This window comes from Chiloscyllium plagiosum, unplaced genomic scaffold (genome assembly GCF_037043375.1).
Source record: "Chiloscyllium plagiosum isolate Xiang-an unplaced genomic scaffold, Cpla_swu_hap1 HiC_scaffold_2, whole genome shotgun sequence".
NCBI classification, from domain to species: domain Eukaryota; kingdom Metazoa; phylum Chordata; class Chondrichthyes; order Orectolobiformes; family Hemiscylliidae; genus Chiloscyllium; species Chiloscyllium plagiosum.
Window position 1 is genome coordinate 124,294,304 of NW_028270140.1, and position 22,127 is coordinate 124,316,430.

At 42.1% G+C, this 22,127-nt stretch overlaps 1 protein-coding gene across 2 annotated transcripts in view; it reads right to left on the minus strand.

The window, feature by feature from the left end:
• The window catches only part of LOC122558360 (homer protein homolog 1-like), a 106,921-nt gene that overhangs the window by 55,206 nt on the left and 29,588 nt on the right, over positions 1-22,127 (minus strand). For both annotated transcript variants that reach the window (XM_043706841.2, XM_043706848.2), the window contains exon 2: positions 8,796-8,952. In XM_043706841.2, the coding sequence (XP_043562776.1) occupies positions 8,796-8,952 (157 nt within the window). The remainder of the gene's footprint in view (positions 1-8,795; positions 8,953-22,127) is intronic.

Below are 22,127 nucleotides of genomic sequence, written 5' to 3' on the forward strand. Positions count from 1 at the left end.
GCAGGCTCACTGATTGCATGTGTAAATACCAGTTTCTTAACAGCATTAAAAACTTTTCGTGCAGCACTTGGACATGAAAATTACGTAGTGTTTATAATTTGGATTGGGGCCCAAGATCATTAATCAACTGAGAGGGGAACTTCAAACAAAACAGTTCAATAAACACCTATCGACTGTAGCTGTTCAAAATAACTTCAGTGAGTGAGTTTAACAGCTCCTTGCAAGAGCACTGTATAAACTTCCAGTTTGGGGATGGAATTCACAACAAAGAACAGAGTCATAGATTAAACAGGCCACAGTGACATCAGTCAGAATCAAAACTGCAACAAGGGTTGCACATTTCAGCTATAAGATGGGGAAGAAATATGCAGAATAGTTGTGCTGATTTTTCTTCTCCCAAGAAAATCTCAACAGGAAATTGCAATAAACTCCTGTATTTCTGGGGAATACAAACTTCTTCAATATTAATAGAGTACCTCATGAATGCCATTCACTAGTTAAGCTGCTAACAGCATATATTAACTGCTTTGTATTCATTGTTGTGTACTTTGGTGTTAAGCTTCATATCAAACATTAGTATACAACCAACCTGCCCAAGATATTGAATGCCAAAGGAAGATCATTGATTCAAAAATATAGCTAATTCAAAAAAATTGTACATTTAACAATTCTTTATCGTACAGGCAAGAATCAAAGTAAGTAATTTTAATTAAAGGTTCACATACAGCATCAATCTTTTCTAAAGAAAGGCAAATTTTCAAACATGTGGTGCTGTGTCATCATAGCCAAAGTATTTTTGAAGTGTAGTCACAATTGTCATGCAGGAAACATGGCAACCAATTTGCACACTAAGTTTCAACAAACTGCAACATAATGGGTCCATCAGGCAATTTGTTTTAATCATACTGTTTGAAGGATAAACCTCAGCAAGGATTCTGTGAATAACTCCCTTGTTCTTCAAATGAGTGCTGTGGGATGTTTTTCAACCTTCTGCAAAGAGTAGACAAGACCTTGGTTTAATGTTGCATTCAATAGAGGGCATCTCAGTGCAGCACCGAAAGCTCAAGCTACATTTGGTGTTCAAATTTTAAGTTGTAATCACATCCATGCTACTGCGCAAAAGGTTTTTTTTTCTTTCGCCAGAAGAAAAACCAGATGCTCAGATAGATTAAGGACAAACTTCGAAACAGAGACAGAGTGTGATGTAAATGCAAAACTGAATGAATGAGGGGGGAGAATTGTTACTGCTGTTCACATAAGGTGGTGCAGTGGGTTTTAGTACAAAGCAGGTAAGCGGTAGAAAAAAAAGAATCTCACTTTTCGGATTTACTTGATTAGGGGTACGCAATGACCTAATAGTCACCCTGTCAATTCTGCAAAGTCCTCCTCACTAACACCTAGGGTCTAGTGCCAAAGTTAGGAGAGCTGTCTCAGACTAAAAAAAAAGCAACAGCTTGACAGTCTGTAGGGTATGATTCCACGAGAATGACTGTCCCAGACACCACTATCTCCATCCCTGGATATATCCTGTCTCACTAGCAGGACAGACCCAGCACAGGTGGCGGCACAGTTGTATATAGTCGGGAGGAAGTTGCTTTGGGAGTCCTCAACAGTGACTCCAGACCCCATAACGTCACGTGGCAAGGAAACCTCCTGATTACCACGTACCATCCTCCCTCAGCTGATGAATCAAACTAGTTGGGCTCCTAAAGGGCATAGCTGCTAGACTGGGTCTACAGCAGGTGGTGAGAGAACCAAGGGGGGATAAATATACTTGACCTCATTCTTACCAATCTACCAGCTGCAGATCTATCTGTCCACAACAGTATCAGATAGGGTGACCACCACATAGTCTTTCTGGAGACAAAGTCCTGCTTTCACATCGAGAATAATGTCCATGTTAAATGGGACAGACTTTAAACAGATCTAGCAACTCAAGAAGGGGCATCCACAAGGCACTGTGGGACATCAAGAGCAGCAAAATTGTACTCCAGCATAATTTGTAACCTCGGACCAGTACATCCCCTCAACTAATACAATGAAGCCAGTGGATCAACCCTGGTTCAATGGAGAGTGCAGGAGGGCATCCCAGAAGCAGCACCAGGCACACAAGATGAAATGCCAACCTAAGCAGCAAATGATAGATCAAACTCAATGATCTCTCAACCAAAGCAGATCTAAGCTCTGCAGTTCTGCCACATCCAGTCATGAATCGTGGTGAACGACCAACCCACTGGGGGAGAAGCTCCACAAATATCCCCATCCCAATGATAGAACAGCCTAGCACAAAAGCTGCAAAACAGTTCAAAAACATTTACAACAATCTTCAGCAATAATTGCCAAGTTGATGATGCATCTCTGCCTCCTCCAGGTGGTCTCAGCTTCACAGATGCCAATCTTCATCAAATTCGGTTTGGTTCATGAGATGTCAAGATACTGCAAAGGCTATGGGGCCCAAACAACCTTCCAGCAATAATACCGAAGGCTTGTGCTCCAGAACACGCCACTCAATTCTTACAATAGTTACAACAATGTGGAAAACTGCTATGTTCTGTATGTAAAAAGCTGGGCAAATTCAACCAACCCAATTACTGCCCTAGTGTACTCTCAAATCATCAGCAAAGTGATAGAAGATATCATCCAACAGTGCTAGTAAGCAGCACTTGCTCAGCAATAACCTGCTCAGTGAGGCCCAGTTTGGTTCTGCCAGGGCCACTGAGCTCCTGACTTCATTAAAGTTTTGGTCCAAACATGGACCAAAGAGCTTAATTCCAGAGATGAGGTGACAGTGACAACCCTTGCAAAACTGGAATCAATGGGTATCTGGGGACAAACTGTCTGCCGGTTGGAGTCATACGCAACACTTGGGTCATAGTTGTTAGGGGTCAGTTATCTCAGCTCCAGGAGATCTCTACAGGAGCTCCTCATGGTAGTGCCCTCAGCCCAACCATCTTCAGCTACTTCATCAATGCTCTTCCCTTCAACATAAAGTCAGAAGTGGGGATGTTCGGCATCATTCGTGATTCCCCAGATACTGAAATCATCCATGTTCAAATGCAACAAGATCGGGACAATATCCAGATTGGGGTAACAAGTGGCAAGTAGCATTCGTGCCAAACAAATGCTAAGCTATGACCATCATTAATAAGAGACAATCTACCCACCACCCTTGGCATTCAAAGTGTTACCATCGCTGAAACCCTACCACCAACAGCCTGGGGTTATCATGAATTCATCTAGATTCACCACGTAAACAGTAGCTACAAGAGCAGATAAACAGCGAGTAATACTGTAGCAAGAAACTCACCCGATTCCTCAAAGCCTATCCACCATCTACAAGGAACAAATCAGGAGTGTGATGGAATTTTCCCTACTTGCTGGTTGAGTCCAGCCCTAACACCACAAGCAGCTTGACAAAGCAGGCTGCTTGATTGGCACTACATCCATAAACATCCGCTCTCTCCAACACTGACACTCAGTAGCAGCAGTGTGTACTATCTACAAGATGCACTGCAGAAAGTCAAAGATCCGCAGACAGCACCAATTCCATGACCACTTCCATGTAGTGGGACAAGGGCAGCAAATATATGGGAACACTACCACCTTCAAGAATGCCTCCAAGCCACTCATTATCCCGATTTAAAAACATTGCCATTTCTTCACCGTCGCTGGGTCAAAATGCTGGAATTCCTCCCTCAAGGCCTTGTGGGTCAATTCACAGCAGTTCAAGGAGGCAGCGCACCATAGTCTTCTCAACAGCAAGTGGGGATGGACAATAAATGCTGGCCAGCTAGCGAAACCAACATCCCACAGGTGAATCAAAAAATTGAAGAGGTAAGGGGACTGCCAAGTACTAGTTCATAAGTTTTTATGAATAATATATACCAACACTTCTAAGGCAGAAATATATGAATGTGTAACATGGAAGATATTTAGTATGCCAATGGACATGACAAGATGTGACAATTGTGATATGCAGGCACAAAATGCATCTGAGCGAATTAGGACACCAAGGAGTAGTGGTCTCCAAATCATTAACTAGGGATATAATCAGAGGTAACATGAACCTATTTGAGTTTTGTTGATTAAATAACAGAGGAACGATGAAGGCAGGGTGGTGATACGTTGTCTATGTGATCAATGTGACAGCTAGGAAAAGGGATGACGACCTCAAAAGGGCGAGGCAGCGAGGGCGGGCGAGGCAGCGAGGGCGGGCGAGGCAGCGAGGGCGGGCGAGGCAGCGAGGGCGGGCGAGGCAGCGAGGGCGGGCGAGGCAGCGAGGGCGGGCGAGGCAGCGAGGGCGGGCGAGGCAGCGAGGGCGGGCGAGGCAGCGAGGGCGGGCGAGGCAGCGAGGGCGGGCGAGGCAGCGAGGGCGGGCGAGGCAGCGAGGGCGGGCGAGGCAGCGAGGGCGGGCGAGGCAGCGAGGGCGGGCGAGGCAGCGAGGGCGGGCGAGGCAGCGAGGGCGGGCGAGGCAGCGAGGGCGGGCGAGGCAGCGAGGGCGGGCGAGGCAGCGAGGGCGGGCGAGGCAGCGAGGGCGGGCGAGGCAGCGAGGGCGGGCGAGGCAGCGAGGGCGGGCGAGGCAGCGAGGGCGGGCGAGGCAGCGAGGGCGGGCGAGGCAGCGAGGGCGGGCGAGGCAGCGAGGGCGGGCGAGGCAGCGAGGGCGGGCGAGGCAGCGAGGGCGGGCGAGGCAGCGAGGGCGGGCGAGGCAGCGAGGGCGGGCGAGGCAGCGAGGGCGGGCGAGGCAGCGAGGGCGGGCGAGGCAGCGAGGGCGGGCGAGGCAGCGAGGGCGGGCGAGGCAGCGAGGGCGGGCGAGGCAGCGAGGGCGGGCGAGGCAGCGAGGGCGGGCGAGGCAGAACTGGGAAGGGGGAGTAGCATTATTAATTAGAGAGTGCATCAGAGCTGCAGAAAAGGAGATTGTTGAGGAGGGTTTGTATACTGAGGCAGTATGGGTGGAAGTCAGTAATAGGAAAGTAGCAATCACTTTCTTGGGAGTTTTCTATAGACACCCCAAGAGCAGTGGTGAGCTTGAAGAACAGATTAGACAGCAGATCTTGGAAAGGTGCATATGTAACATTTGTTATGGGTGACTTCAACTTCCCCAAAATCAATTGGAACCTTAGTGCAGATGGTTTGGATGGAGTCAATTTTGTCAGGTGTCCAGGAAGGATTCCTGACTCAATGCAGATTGGCCTTACCCCTAGTCGGCCTTATTGGATTTGGTGCTAGGCAATGAGCTAAGCCAGGTGTCAGATCTCAGTGGGAGAGCATTTTGGTGACAGTGACCACAACTGCGTCGCATCTTTATCATAGCCATGGAGAGGGATAGGAACAGATAGTATAGGAAAGTATTTAATTGGGGAAGGGGAGTAAAAATTAGGAACAATTTTTCTATGGGAAATGCACAACAGTAGTATGGAGGCTGTTAAGGAGCACTTGTTGCAAATGCTGAATAACTTTGTCCCATAGACAGCCAAGGAATGGTAAGGTGAAGGAACCTTGGATGACAAGTGAAGAGGAGCTTCTCGTCAAGAAGTAAGCTTACTTAAGGTTGAGGGAGCAAGGATCCAGCACAGCGTTACAGGATTACAGGAAAGTAGTCAAAAATGGACTGAGGAGAGCTTTGTGGGGGTTGGGAGCGAAAAAGCCTTGGCAGGAAGGATTAGGGAAAACGCGAAGGTGTTCTACACATACGTGAGGAATAAGAGAACAATCTGAGAGAGGGGAGGGCCAATCAGGGATAGTGGAGAGAAATTGTGCCTAGAATCTAAAGGAGATAGGGGAGGCCCTAAATAATATTTTTGCTTCAGTATTTGCTAGAGAGGGGAACCTTGTTCATAGTGAGAACACTGTGGACCAGGTTAATTGACTTGAGCAGATTGATATGAGGAAAGTGGATGTGCTAGAAATTCTGGGAAGCATCAAGATAGGCAAGTCCCCAGGGTCAGACCAGACCTATCCAAGGTTACTATGGGAAGTAGGGAATGAAATTGCTATGCCTCTGGCAATGATCTTTGCATCTTCACTCCCCAAAGTAGTACCAGATGATTAGACAGAGGTGAATGCGCCACAAGGATCAGTGCCACCACAAGGATAGTGGCGCGCCCACAGTTTTTTTGAAATATATATAATTGATTTGGATATGAGCATAAGAGGTTTAGTTACTAAGTTTGCAGATTACTTCAAAATTGGAGGAGTAATGGACAGCAAAGAAAGTTACCTCAGAGTACAATGGGACCTTGACCAGATGGGCCAATGGGCTGAGGAGTGGCAGATGGTGTTTATTTTAGATTAATGAGAGGTGCTACATTTGGATAGATGTGCATTTAATGGTAAGGACTTGGGGAGTGTTGGCGAACAAAGAGACCTTGGAGTGCAGGCTCATTCCTTGAAAAGAGTCGCAGGTAGATAGGGTATTAAAGGCAGCATTTGGTATGCTGGCCTTTATTAATCAGTGCATTAAGTATAGAAATTGGAGGTCATGTTGCAGCTGTACACGACAGTGGTTAGGTCACTCTTGGAATACTGCATTCAATCCCTGCTATAGGAAGGATGTTGTGAAACTTGAAAGGGTTCAAAAAGATCTAAAAGTATGTTGCCAGGGTTGGAAAGTTTGAGCTATAAAGGAGAGGCTAAGCAGGCTGTGCTATTTTCCCTGGATCATTAGAGGCTGAGGAGTGTCCTTACAGAGGTTTATAAAATCATGAGGGACTTGGATAGATGAATAGTCGAGGTCTTTTCCCCAGGGCATGGGAGACTAAAACTAGAGGCCGTAGGTTTAAGAGGAGGTGGGAAAGATTTAAAGGGGACCTGAAGAGCAACTTTTTAACACAGAGGATTGTGCATGCATGGAATGAGCTGCCATAGTAAATGGAGGAGACTGTTAGAATTACAACATTTAAAAGGCATCTGGATTGGTTTGTGAAGTTCCTTGAAAGTGAAGTCACAGGTAGATAGGATTGTGAAGGCAGTGTTTGGTATGTTTTCCTTTACTGGTCAGAGCATTGAGTATTGGGGTTGGGAGGTCACATTGCAGCTGTATGGGACATTGGTTAGGCCACTTTCGGAATAGCGTGCAGAGTTCGGATCTCCTCCAGTCGGAAGGATGTTGCGAAATTTGAAAGGGTTCAAAAAGATTTACAAGATTGGAGGGTTTGAATTATAGGGAGGGGCTGAATAGGCTAGGACTGTTTCCCTGGAGCGTCGGAGGCTGAGGGGTGACTTTATAGAGGTTTATAAAATCATGAGGGGCACGGATAGGATAAATAGACATGGTCTTTTTCCTGGGCTGGGGGAGACCAAAACTAGGTTTTGGCATAGGTTTAGGGGAGAGGGAAAGACTTAAAAGGGACCTAAAGGGCAACTTTTTCATGCAGAGGTTGGTGAGTGTATGGAATGAGCTGCCAGAGGAAGTGGTAGAGGCTAGTATAATTACAACATTTAAAAGACATCTACATGGGTAGATGAACAGGGAGGGTTGAGAGAGATTTGGGCCAAATGCTGGCAAATAGGACTAGATTAATTTAGGAAATCAGGTCAGCATGGACAAGTTGGATCAAAGGGGGTTTTCGTGTGCTGTACATCTCTATTCCCCAAATATCTGAAGTTCATCAAGAAAGCCTACTTGTTCGGTCTATGGATGGAAGATTTGGGTAAAGCCAGAATATTGTCAAATTTGGTAGCTTGCTCATATTCGGATAAAACAAAACAGAATTGAGGAATAAATACAAATGGCAACATAATGGTTACCCCTCAAATAAGTGGACAGTGAATTGCAATTCTGAACAAGTTCAATGAAACAATTATGTAGTTGTATTGTCACTGGACTAGCCATCCAGACATATAGGCTAATGCTTGTAACATGGGCTTGAATCACATGATAGCAGATAGTGAAATGTGAATTCAATTAACAAATCTGGAATTTTAAACAAGTACTCTTCAAATGGCAACCATGTAGCCATTGTTTATCAGTCATACTTGGCCAAAAGACAGTGCCAAAAACAGACTCTGCTGCTGAATATCTCTTCCTCCCTCCTAGAAGTAAAGTGAAAGCAAGGCAACAGTAAAGGAAAAAGCTCCATTACATGAACTATGTGGAATGCGAATGGTAGCTGGTCCTTTCATCCAGGACAGCAATTGAAGAATTCATTCTGGCACAGCTTTTCTGGAAGTGGAGTGGGAAGGAGGGTAGGAGAAGGGAGTGGTGAGGGGAAGAATCATCAGGATTCTGGTGATGCTAGAGATTGGTTTGGAATTGTTTGGAACACGGAAACATTTGTTGGATGCCCGACCTTACAATGCAGTTAAAAGGGGAGGACATGAACCTGTTGGAATCTGGCAGCGATTTTGGATGGCTTTCTTTCTGATAGTAGTCCAGCTTGCTCCCTACATAATTCCACACATTTATTTTGCAGTTATCAGTCATCTCAAAGCATTGATAGAGGATGGTCCTTCTCAAATCTGTATTATCCAGCTATTAAATAATGTTTAGTTAAATAAAGTTAGCCAAAAGCGCTGGAGAAACTCAAGTTTGACAGTCTATTGAGAGAAAAAAACAAAATTCACATTTCAAGTCATCTGTGATTCAGCCTCACTAGCATTCACAATGTTTTGCTTTTAATATTTAGCTTGTTACACTAAAATGTAAATTTGAAATCTTGTCTAATTCTTTTAGTGTGAATTCCCAGATACAACTTAAGTTGTCAGTCCCTTTAGGGATTGTGGGAAGAGTCAGTGACAGAAAAACAGATGTGTTAGAAAATCTATCTTTATACATTGTATTTCCACGTACTTCTCACCTTTGACCCATCAAGGCTGATTATCCTGTACACATTGCGTGTATTATCATAGAAGTAGGACACAGTTACCGCATGTTTGCTGGTGGGCACCCAGTTCTTCTTTGTGGTAGGATCAATCTGGAAGACATGGGCTCGCGTGCTGAAGATGGGCTGCTCCCTGGGGAGGAGGGGTACACAAAGTAGAAATTATCAGTTTGGTTGAATCAAAACTGCTCACAATCACACGGAGGTGGAGAAGTCAAATAGTACCAATCACATCAATTTTCAATAAAGTTGACAGATTGAAAGAAACTTCCATTAGAACATGGTTTTTCTAATTAGGAAATGGTAGCTGTGCAATTTGAAGGTTTGACTACTATATATACACATCCACAATAATCTCTCTTCTTCCCTTGCATTTGTACAGCAAATATTTCAACATAAATAAAAATATTTCCTTAAGAAGGACATTTTGGGAAAATAACGGAATGAAAAAAGGTAGAACCCAATTAAAGCACAGCTAAATATTGCAGAATATTTATGAATTTCTGCACAAGGGCAAAAAAACAGGCAACTGAGCAGCAGTTCAACCTTAGTTAGATGAAGTTTTCAATGTGGCGTTTTCAGGATTGATCTGCCAAATGAAAATTAAATCTAACAATTATTTATGATTAATTTGTTATAACAAATGCCAAAGCTTTAAATTTAAAGACCATATGCAACAAACTGCACAAACATGGTAAAATCATAACTGGAACCTGGAAATAAACACATACAAAGTAGTCAGTAAGCGTGTAACAATCTTGTTTAATAAATAAAGTTTAAGGTAAATGGTAATGATAGGTAAGTAGTGGAATTGTCATTGTATTAGTAATTCAGACACCCAGGATAATGCTCCGTGGTGTAAGTTTGCAACTCACCACAGCAGATAGTGAAATTTGAATTCAACTATTAAAGTGGGAATTGAAAGCTAGTCAGTAAATCACACCCAGATCATGGATATTCTTAAAAGGAAGGGAAATCTGCCATCCATACCTAGTCCAGCCTACATGTAACTCCAGACTTTCAATCTAGTCAACTCTTAAATGGCCTCTGAAAAAGCCAACAAAGGCTGATAAAGAAATGAAACCAAAAAGGGACCATCCAGCATCAACTAAGGTACACGAAACAACATTTGCACACAATCCGGTAGCTTCAAAGTGGTCCTTACTAAAATTGAGGGTGAGATGGCTAGTGTCAAAATTGGGAGAGCTGTCCAATTGGCTAATCAAGCAATAGCTTGACATGATTCTCGCAAAACGATATCTTTCAGACAACATCCCAGACACTTCACCTGTGTGAATGTCCTGCTCTACCAGCAAACCAAAGTTGACAGCGTAGTGGAAGTTCTCAATGTTGAGTGTGGTCACCATTAAGTCACATGACAGCAGGACAAGGAATCCTGCTGATCACATCATACTACTTCCCCTCCCAGACTAACCATGAGTTGACAAATCTATTTTCTACACTGATTATTTGGAAGATGCATTGAAGATGGAAAGGATACAATGTATTCTGGGTAGAGGATTTCAATGCTCAAGAGCAGCTTGATACTACCACTGACCAAACCGGCCAATCCTAAAGAGGGCACACCTGTTGATCAAAGCTTATGGCAGGAAACATCTTTGACTTCACTTTCATCAATCTAGACGTCGCAGATATAACTGTTCATGATAATATTGGTAGGTGCAATCACTGCACAGAGCTTGTAGAGATAAAGTTTGACTTCTTAGCAAGAATTCCCTTGTGTGAACTATTACCATGCTCAATGGGCTAAGTTTTGAACATACATAGCAACTCAAGACTAGGAATTTGAGGGGGTGTGCAACAGTAGCAGAATTCTATTCAACACCAATATGTAACCTAATTCCCTGGAATATCACCTACCTACTATCAACTGATCAATCCTGGTTCAGAGGTGCGCAGAAAGGCAAGCCGGGAGCAGTAAAGGGACACCTTAAAAAAGCATCAACCCGAGAAGCTACGTCACAAGACCACTTGCGTGCTACGCAGAATGAGTAGCATGCAATACAGAACTCAACATTTCCACAGTGAATATATCAAATCTAAGTCCTCCAGTCTTGCCACATCCATTTGTGAATAGTGGTAGACAATCAAACAGCTGGCTGAAGGAATGGACTCCACTAACACCCCTATTCTGAAATGGCTTGTGTATGTGCAATTAATTCTGCACATGCACAAAAGTCAAAATCATTTGCAGCTAAAATACATCAGTGACGACCCATCTTTGGTTGATGAAATCAAATCTAAAGGGAAATGGTTGTGGCTAATGGATGACAATCACCTCAATCCCAGAATCTACCCTGAGGAACGCCTGCAGACAGTGTCCTCAGCCCAATCATCTTCAGTTGCTTCAGTGACCTTCCCTCCACTGTAAGATTGTAAGTGGACATGTTCACTGATGATTGCCAATGTTTAGTACCATTCAGGAGTCCTCAAAGACTAAAGCAATCTATGTCCAAATGCACAAAGACCTGGACAACCTTCTGGCTTGGGCAATATTATCATTACAGTATTACTGGATAAATCAGATTCCAGACTGAAATCTGGCATGATGAATTATAATTTTGATTTAATTAGTCTTTTACTGAAACAAGCACACAATGCTTCAAAATTGGTTTTAACAATAAAACAGAAGTTAATCATATAAAAGTACAATATAAGCTAGGTGGATTTACATAAAAATTTGAAAATTAACAAAATTCAATATTCTAAATACCAAATATCAGAGTTCCCTTTCCTAACATATATACAGGTTTGATTAAACTGGTTTTGAATCCCAATTTGAGAGTTTGATGGCCTAGTCCATGAATATTCAGATGGATTAACAACTATTAGCTTCAAATAACCTCTTCCAGTTTCTAATTGGACATTGGAAAAATTCCAGATCACCAGAGTAGAACCTCTACATTCAGTAGTTCTAACTTTCTCCTACATCATTTTTGGTTGCCATGTTACCTGCTGTTACTGTTGTTCCATTTCCGTGGAAGTGAACTTCTGATGGTTGACAGGTGATCTATGGAGGTGGTATATTCACCTTTCCCCAACCAACTGCCTAGAGTACATGAATAGCTTCTCTAGTTGGACATAAGCACCTACAACTGCATGAGTGTCTGGCATTTACTTCCAGTGTGTATCATTAACACATGACAAGTCATCTACTACACAGGTTCCAAGTTGCCACTTGGGCTGACCTTTCTTCAGAGCAATGCAAGTTTTGTACTAGACTGGCTCTCCAGTACTCAAATCTGGTAATGGTTTACTAGATTTTGACTTTGTGCAGTTTCACCTTAAATTTTCTCTCATTTCTTCTGGTTTCAGCAGCTTTTTGCCAAAGGAACAGTTGTTTGGAAATTAGTCCTGTACTTGACTTCTCATGACAGTGGATGGGTTTCTCTACAAGTATTGCCTTGAATATATCTATGCAGAATTTGCTCTATACAATCATGGCTCCTGTGGCAATTTTGACTGCCACCTTTGATTCTTTTTTTTTTTACACTTGATCGCAGATAATGAAGACAGTGATGTAGAACTTTGTGAAGCAATTGAATTCTTAACTGGACGGTGACTGTCATGCATAATGTCAGAAGTATCATACAGCTGGTGTGGGCTTTTAGGCATTTGGCAATTTCAACTCTAGTTATTGCAGTCATCTGGTCCATCTCCCAGTCATCAAACATTATTCTAATGTGACAAGAAAATCAGTTCCTGCAAGTGTAAAAATATCTATTTCCAGCTCCATTGATGGTCTAGCTGGGACATGATGTTTCATCAGTGCCTCTCTAACTTGATTAGTTTGGTATATTACAAGCATATCACAACTGCTGTTGTGGTCTTCAATTTCACTACTCGTGCTTTCCTGGCAAATCAACTCTCTTGCCTTCCTCAAACTTGATTCAATTCCTTAGTGGCTCATATGGATGCACTTCTGCATCTCTTTTCTTAACTCCTTCATGACTATCTGAATTTCCTTTCCACAACATGCCAACTTGAGCTGCTAATTCATTTCCATGCCTAATGTTGTCAGGTTATCCCTTTTATCACCACTACTCTCAATGCTTGGACATTTGCATCTTGTTGGGTAGCTTGACTGATTTGAATACAACAGAGAAGTGGTTTGCTGACTGCCTCTGGGGTAAGGACTTCCAGAGCAGTAGGAGTTGATACTGCACGTCAAAAGCTCAGATTTACACTTTTCACCTGCCCTTCATGGAGAATTTTGTTAAGAAAAAGACTTTTGACCACAAGTCCATCAGGAAGTGATCAGCATGTAGCATCCCTGCTGGAAAAAGGAGAAGGTGAATCCTGTTGAGTTTTTAAACTGAACAAACTGTCAAAAGCCACTTAGCAGAATGACCCATCAGGAGAACTTTTCAACATTCCAACAAGCACCAAGACATTACTTGGGCTGGTGGTGAGAAGGGCACTGCCCATCAGATCCTTCTTGTAAATCTGGACTCTGCTACTGTATGCTGCCCTCTAGGCAGCTGCAGGTGGTGAGGTAGAGACTGTCACACATCTTCTGGAATAATGTCAGAAGTGTCATACAGCTGGTATGGGTTTTTAGACATTTGGCAATTTTAAGTCTAAAGAAAGATGCAGAGGTTTTTGACAAGGTTCACCTGAAGCAGCTCTGTGATGCAGGACTCTGTGCTCCAATGTCTATTCCCCTGGATGTACACCATGATAAAACAGACTGCATCTGAAGGACCATCAACTCCGAAAGACACTCTTTAGTTTGCCTGAAACATGGTCTTCCCAAGCAAGGAGTTGACCTTGACCAAGTGTTGCAGACTGGCACACATCAAGATCCAGGACTATGCACTGAGGCACACACTAAAGCTTGGGGCAGCTGCCACCAGGGTGCAGTGGGGACAGACCATCATCTAAAATCTTTCCTTTGAAGTAAAATGAGGGCTTCTTCAGTTAAAAGACACGTTCTGATGCCTCATATGTAAATAGTCTCCTGCACAAAAGAAGTGCCTTAGGTTTTTGTTTGTTTTCCATATACAAGCACTATGCAAAACTGAACTGCTTTAGTGACTTTGTTCCTAAACACTTTACATATAAAAAGTCAATTTTTGAAATAAAAATTTTACACACTTGCCATATCTTTCACTTTCTATTGACAGCAGCATCCCCAACGAAGAATGCCTACACAATTATGTTTACTTCCTTTGTGTAGATGGCACATCCAGATGACATCTCTAACTGGGGTAACATTCTTTGCAAATGCGTTGGAGCAGGTAGTAGTAGCTTGAGAAACTAATTTGCAGTGGCTTGGACATGGATGCAGTCACTATCTGTTCCACATAATTATTCTGGAAAATATTCGCAAGTCCACGGCCAGGCATAGTTGCAATCCAGATGCTGCGTGTGTTTCTATTAGCACCCTGCATGCAAAAGCAATCAGCTGTCCTTACTACAAGTATGTTGGCCACATCTGCAGTGGCATTGCAGTCAATAGTGGCTTTATTTTAATAAAATCTGCTTCTCATCGTTTCCCAATATATCACTGCATACTCTTGTCCAGAATCTGGCATTATGATTCATATTGAGTCAACAAATTGGACAAGAATTTGGCCTATAAACTTAACTTCAATGGTAGTTGTTCAGTCTTCAGTTTCAGGCTCACCTAGCCAGCAGCTCCACTGTTTTGATCCTGCTCAGCACTAGATTTTTCCATCGTATGCCCATATTCACAAGTAAGATCATCCACTTAGTTTCCAACCAAGGATACATTGATATACTTCGCGAGCGTGGAAATGCCAAATCACATGGTTGACGATATGCATCTTCCATAGGGTGCCCAAACGTGGTTAGAAAGCTGCTTTCATCCAACTTCACTAGTCAGAAAACCAACATTCACATCTAGAGTGGTGAGACCTCTTTAGGGTTATAATTAGATCTTTTGGTTCAATGTATACCCTCACAGCCTTTTAAATTTACTAAGGGGATGTGGGCATTACAGGATGGGCATTCATTGTCTATCCCTAATTATCCTTGAGGTGATGGTGAGCTGCCTTTTTGAACTGTTGCAGTCCATAACCTGCATATCAACTCAATGACGCTAGAGAGGGAATTTCAGGAGTTTGAGACCCCAGAGGAACATTGATATATTCCCAAATCAGGATGGTGAGTGTGGTTGAGATGGCAACTTTGAGGTGGTGGTAGTATTCTTATTTATCCTTGCCCTTCTAGATCTAAGTGGTCATGGGTTTGAAGGCACCATCGTGGGGCAACACGGTGGCACAGTGGTTAACACTGCTGCCTCAGCGCCAGAGACCTGGATTCAATTCCCGCCTCGGGCAACTGTCTGTGTGGAGTTTGCACATTCTCCTAGTGTCTGCGTGGGTTTCCTCCGGGTGCTCCGGTTTCCTCCCACAGTCCAAAGATGTGCAGGTTAGGTGAATTGGCCATGCTAAATTGCCCATAGTATTAGCTGAAGGGGTAAATGTAGGGGAATGGGTCTGGTGGGTTGCTCTTCGGAGGGTCAGTGTGGACTTGTTTGGCCGAAGGGCCTGTTTCCACACTAAGTAATCTAATCTTTGCAATGTGTTTGCAGGTAGTTTACACTACTGCTGAGTGGAGTGGTAACGTTTATGCATGAGATGCTTTGTCCTTGGTGTCAAGTTTCTTGAATGTTGTTGGAGCTGCACTTATCCAGGCCAGTGAGTATTCCATCACACTTCCGACTGAGCCCCTCAAATGGTGGACATGCTTTGGAAAATCAGGTGATGAGTTACTTGCAGCAGTATTCTTAGCCTCTGACCTGCATGCATTGCCACTGTGCTTTGTGACAAGTCCAACTGAGTTGATGGATGTTAGTGAGAAATTCTAATAACACTGCTAAATATCAAGGGGCACTGTTTAGATTGTCTTTTATTGTAGGTGGTCACTGTCTCATTTGCGTGGCACAAATGTTACTTGCCATTTTCAGCTCAAGCCTAGATATTGTTCTGGTCTTGTGCCTGAGCATGGACTACGTCAGTGTTTGAAGAGTAATGAACAGTGCTGAACATTGTGCTATCAACTAATATTCCCACTTATGATGGAGTGAAGATCATTGATTAAGCAGTGAAGGCAGTTGGGCTGAGACTACTTCCCTTAGGAACTCTTGCAGTAGTGCCCTGGAGGTGACTTCCAACTACAACTATCTTATATGCCTGGTGGGACTCCAATCAGGGTTTGCCCTTGATTACCAACTGATACCAGTTTTGCTCAGGTTCCTTGGTGCTACACTGTTGAGTAATGGCTTGCACTCATGTCACATCTTTCATCTATATTTGAATCAAGCATGAAATAAGATCACGAGCTGAATGGCTCTGGAGTCATCCAAACTGGGTGTCAGTGAGCAGATTACTGCAAAGCAGTCAATGCTTGATAGAAGGTGTCATGACACCTTCTATCACTTTACAGATGACTGGAGTAGACTGTTGGGAGAGCAGTTGGCTGCATTGGAATTGTCCCACTTTGTGTCTATCAGACAGCTATAAGTGGTTAACTTTCCATATGAATGAGAGAGTTGTAGCTGAAACAAAAGCAAACATTTCTGGAAAAACTCAACAGGTCTGGCAACATCTGTGGAGAGCAAGCAGAGTTAATGTTTTAAGTCCAGTGTCTCTTCATCAAAGCAGACAGTGTACTGAGACAGCTTGGATAGGGTTTTGGAAAGTTCAGTACTATTAGTGGATTGTTGTTAGGGCCCCATAGCCTTGGCAATATCCAAGCCTCCTACCATTTCTTGACATCACAGGGACTGAATCGAATTTGATGATTGGCATCTGTGAAGCTGAGACCATCTGGAGGGAGCAGAGATAGATCAACTTGGCAATTATTGTCCTCATTATTGAACCAGAGTTGATTCTTGACTTAATAGTAGTGAGAGATATGCTGAGCTAGGAGGTAGAGTCAGAAACTCTTAACATTTAAGCAGTTACTTGTTGCCAAAGTCTTCAAAGATATGTTTCAGAAGTCAGAAAATGGGATTGATGTAGTCAGACGTTTGCTAAGTGGCATAGATATGATGTACCAAACAGCCTCCTTCTGTGCTATAAAAGTCTCTATTATCCTTCAATTGTGCAAATTTATGGATTTCTACGATTGAGTTAAATGGTGTTAGGTACAAATTAATGGAGTTTTGTCATATTGGTGAAAACATTCCATCAGTATCATTGGTATTCAAAGTTCACTTGGGGACTCAAACCATACCTTTCAAACTTTCTGCCTTTTCTGGCTCCTCAGAAGCTCCAGGGAGAAATTGTTTATTTAATTCACTGAGGATATGGGTGCCACTGACTAGGCCAGCATTTATTGCCCACCCTAACTGCCCACATTGCTATGTTTCTGAAGTTACACGCCAGCCTGACCAGGTAAGGACAACAGATTCCCTTCCCTAAAGGGCATTAGTGAACCAATGGATTTTCATAGTTGATTGTGGTAATCAGACTAGGTTTTTAATTCCAGATTTCTATTGATTTCAAGTTATCATCTGCCATGGTGGAATTCAAACCCATCTAGTTAAACTGTTCAGTGACATTAACACTTCTGCGCTACTTTCTCAACTGTGATCGTGTACAGACTTGTTACTGTTCTGGTTTGCTCAACAAATCTGTTGCTACTCCATAATGTGATCCTCGTGCTTGGAAGAAATTTCACTTTACTTCATATCCTGTCTTTCAAGCAGGAGCTGCTATGGGGAAACTGTAGCCATTTTCCCAATCTGGCTGGTTTATTTTTATTTTGTTTCTTACAGTGTAGAAACAGGCCCTTCGGCCCAACAAGTCCACACCGACCCGCCAAAGCACAACCCACCCAGACCAGGTCCCCTACATTTACCCCTTCACCGAACACTACGGGCAATTTAGCATGGCCAATTAATCTAAACCTAACCTGCACATTTTTGGACTGTGGGAGGAAACCGGAGCACCCGGAGGAAACCCAAACAGACACGGGGAGAATGTGCAAACTCCACACAGGGTGTTAGTAGTTCACAGCTTTGCACATACCTGTCTCTAGTTGTGCTTTCTCACAGCTCTGCATTCAATGTATTACATATAACATTGTTTTGAATAGAATATAATCAATGGGGTCAAATGAGATAAAGTTAAACTATGTGCCTCATAATAGAAGTCACATGACTACAGGAGATGCACATTACATTTCAATCAAAATAAAAACAGACTTGGTACATTGTTGTAACCTACCATTAATGCTGAATGATCTGTGTGTAAAGTCTTATTCGTCAACGGAGTTTGAATGGAGTGGTTGTACACAGACTTCAAAATCCATTTTCAACTAAACTCTTACTGCTTTTGTCAGATTTTAAGGATATTAAAAGAAATGTAAAGCCTGAAGCTACTTGATCACAGCCTATTCCAAAAATATTCTACAACCTTTCTTTATTCATGGGTTTCTCTATAAACATTAGAGTTGACATGAAAATTGAGCAAAAATTTGAAAAATGTCAAGGCTTAACTTATTCTGGGCACAAAAATCACTGGTCAAAATTAGCTCTCAAAAACATACACTATGAAATACAGGAGCTAACAAATGACACTGAACAGTTAAACTAAAAACAGCATACACATTATTTCACTCAATTTACTGATGATCAAAGTGCCTAAAAGCACTCAGAAGCAAGCCCAATTCATTTTATGCATCTAATTCACTTAAAACACTTCGCAGAAAAACCAAAATGTACTTTTAAGTTCAACCTACATGGCATGTTGTGTTTTGGTTTGTTGTCACAGGTACCTAGGCACAGTTAAAAGTTGTTTTGTATGCAGTACAGACAGACCATATCATACAAAGTGCATTAAGGTAACAGAGTGAAGATCACAATGTCACAGCTGCAGACAAAGTGCACAAGAGATTGACAGAATTTAAAATTTTAGGTTCATTCAGAACTTCAAGTGTGGAAAAAGGTGTTCTTGAATCTGTTGACGTGTTTAAACTTCTGCCCAACACAAGAGGCTCAGAGATTCTAACCTGAGTGGGAGGGGTCTTTGATTATGTTGACTGCCTTCCAAAGGCATTGAGAAGTACAGATAGAGTCAGTCAACGGACAGAAGGCTGGTTTGTGAGATGGACTGGACTTGTTCAAAACTTCATCTCTTATGGTCCTGGACAGAATAGTTGCCACACCAAGCTACAATGCACCTGGATACAATGCTTTCTATGGTGCATCTATAAAAATTGTGAAAACTCTTTACGGACATGCCAAATTTCCTTAGCCCCAAGGAAGTAGGGGTGTAACTGTGCTTTGTCTGTGGCACCAGTGGTAGCTTAATGAAGTTGCATGAAGTTTCTCTTTTCTGCATATTACAATTCCACTTCTGCAAATAGGAGTACTAAAGATTTAGTCACAATACAGCTGAACTCACTTGGCAGTTAATATCTCTAACTCAAGGACTGTATTAAACACATTTCCATTTGAAAGAGCAACAAAGATTTTGAAGCTCTACAAATATTAAATTTAAAAGCCCTAACTACCAAGCAAACAAAAGATACAGATGATTTAGTGGATAGAGTAACAGAGGGGAAACACAGATGGAACAAAAGTGCAAACGAAGTTTTAAAATGCAGGATCATGGATTAAAGATCAGAATACTCAATATGTACTAGCTGATGCAATGACTGCACCTGCCCAATGGAATTTAAAAAAGGGAAAAAGATTACACTCATCCTTCACTGTTTGAGACCAGACTTGGACCCAGAGATCCAACAGACACTCTCCATTGCAGGATGGAGTGCAAGTTAAGTAGTTTCTAATATCCTGAACTCCAAGAAGCTTTATTACTAAGAGGACTCTGGATTCCAGCAATTTCACAGCTGACATTTCAATGTCACTCATGATAACACCCTCATTTGTCAAAAGACAAATAACTCGACAACATTTCATACAAATGCAAATAAACACTTAACTAGACTGCCTTTTCTATTTTGGGTACAGAATAAAAGTCATAATTTCGCTAAATCTTCCAGTGCAATGCACTGAACAGCAATGGTTATTTCATTTGCTAAATTAAGGCTACAAATCTTAGATCAAAAAATCATTTAATCAAACCTGAAAATATTTTGATAAGTTCATTCTAAAACCAAAACAAGATTGTTCAGTCAAATTAACCAAAGCAGCAGTTGAGAAAGCTGGCAACCTTACACATCTGCTAAGGAGATGTAGGAAAGCACTTGACCATGGGAGTGGGGGAGTTTGTTCAGAAGAATTAAGGACATCTGCTCTTAGTGTCAATGGATCGCTGTAAATAAGGTGATAACACTTGTTCTTGTAGAACATGTGGCAGTACTTCCTTCTCACCTTGGGGGCTGGAGGCATGCATATTTCACAGTTGGATGTCACATAACAAAATTTCTGGTTTATCTCAAAGACTCTTAAAACTCATACTCAATCGGAAAAGAAATTGTAATTTAATAAGCTGAGTGGAACATGCACGTGGAATAGAACAATCCTGATACATTTTCGTGTTTACCACACTGAGCAGATTTGAATTTATGAAGCTCAGCTCCGTAATCTGAACTGTTTTGAAAGGTGAATGTCTCATTACCCATACAAACTAGGAAAACATGACATGGTAAGAAAGTTGGAAGATGTTCATGAGAGAGAGAAAAAACATTCTGTAAATTACATTCACTGACTGAAGGGTTCAAGGGACATGGCGGGGGGGGGGGGCATAGGGGAAAGAGAGATGGAGACAGACAGTAGGACAGAAGCTGGTGGAAAGATTAACTCTGGTCTGATTTGAGTAAACACTGGCTTGTCATGAATTGAACTGGTGTGTTGTTCCCTAGAGCTTGAGATCCGGGAATGTTATCAATTTAATTTGCATTCTGGGAATCTAAGATAATTTTAAAAGAAATAGCCATTTTGCAGGACAATGATACTGGACATGTCAGCTGAGCGAGGTTACCTCATGACCTTTTCCACATAGTTTAGACTGGTCGCTTGTTATGATGTACTAGCCAAAGCAATTGACCATTTGGTCTGGCTTGATCAGGGTTTCCTACTTTTACGGGAATGTAGTTTAATTAGTCAAGCGTACTCAGACCTGCCAATGAGTTTTTCTTCCTCTGCAAACTTTTGCCGTTTTATTACTGCTTAGCTGATTAAGGACATGGGACAGTTTTGTAATTTAAATACCAATTTCTGTATGAGGACAGCTTGTTTGCAGCAACAAAGGGGAATAACCAGAGAGAGCTCTTAGGGGTAAGAGCGGGTACCCTCTAATCTGCCAATTTGTTTACAGCCTTAGTTCAAGCCTGGCTTGTAGGTATCTATGTCATAGTGCAACATTGATGCCACTGGTAAATAAAGATAATAATTTAAACTAAGCTGTCTGCACGAGTTTTATATTCTAGACTGCCACCAAGATAAGTAAGGAGTTAGAGTTTGGGTGAACCTAAGCTCTACTGTTTTGTGTAATCTTGCAAAGAATTGGCCAGTAAAATTAAATATGGCACTGGGTGTTGTCAAGTATACATTTGAAAGTTTACATACACTTGGTGACTGTAGTAAATGAATAACTAATAGGCAATAAAATTAAAATCACATCAAAGACCTATAGTGAAAGTTGCAACATGTCTGGCACTATTGGGAATTAATTGAAGCAGGGTGACAGGGTGGGACTGAGTGTCCAAAGAGGTAAGGTTTTTCCTCTCATATCTAATGATAGACAGCAACACCCAGGGAACAAAACTACTCAAACCTCATCCCTTTTTAAATTTACAGCCTTCATGTTTTTGATGTAGTCAAGTTGCATACTGCATTAGGATAAATAGTTCAAAATAAGGAAGTGCCACTTAGCTTATGGAGTCTGCTGCTTCCTCAGTCCAGGCAACACCATCTTAATTCAGATTTTCTCCCCCCCAAATCAACTAGCAAATGTAGACAAATCAAAAAAGCTACTACTAGTGAAAGTTAAAGTCAGTAGTCAATTATTAATCAAAGAATCAATTATAGACGTAATTCTCAAATTTGATCCTTTCATCATTGTAAGGCTTTAAGACTTAGAAGGCTTACAAGTTTGTTGTGCACTTGTCTCCCATAGTCAATATTTTACAAGGAAAAAATCTAATCCTCAAATACCAAGTGCTGGATTTCCTTCATTCCCTTCCTGCAGTAAAAAGGTACATTAACAATATTCCAACAATGACACTATGGGATATAATTAGGACAAAACCATCTTGAGAATTACCTTCTACATACATATGAAAATCAATGAAATGTTAAAGACTGCAAATTAATGGATTAAATCTTGCTGGGCTACAGCATATCAC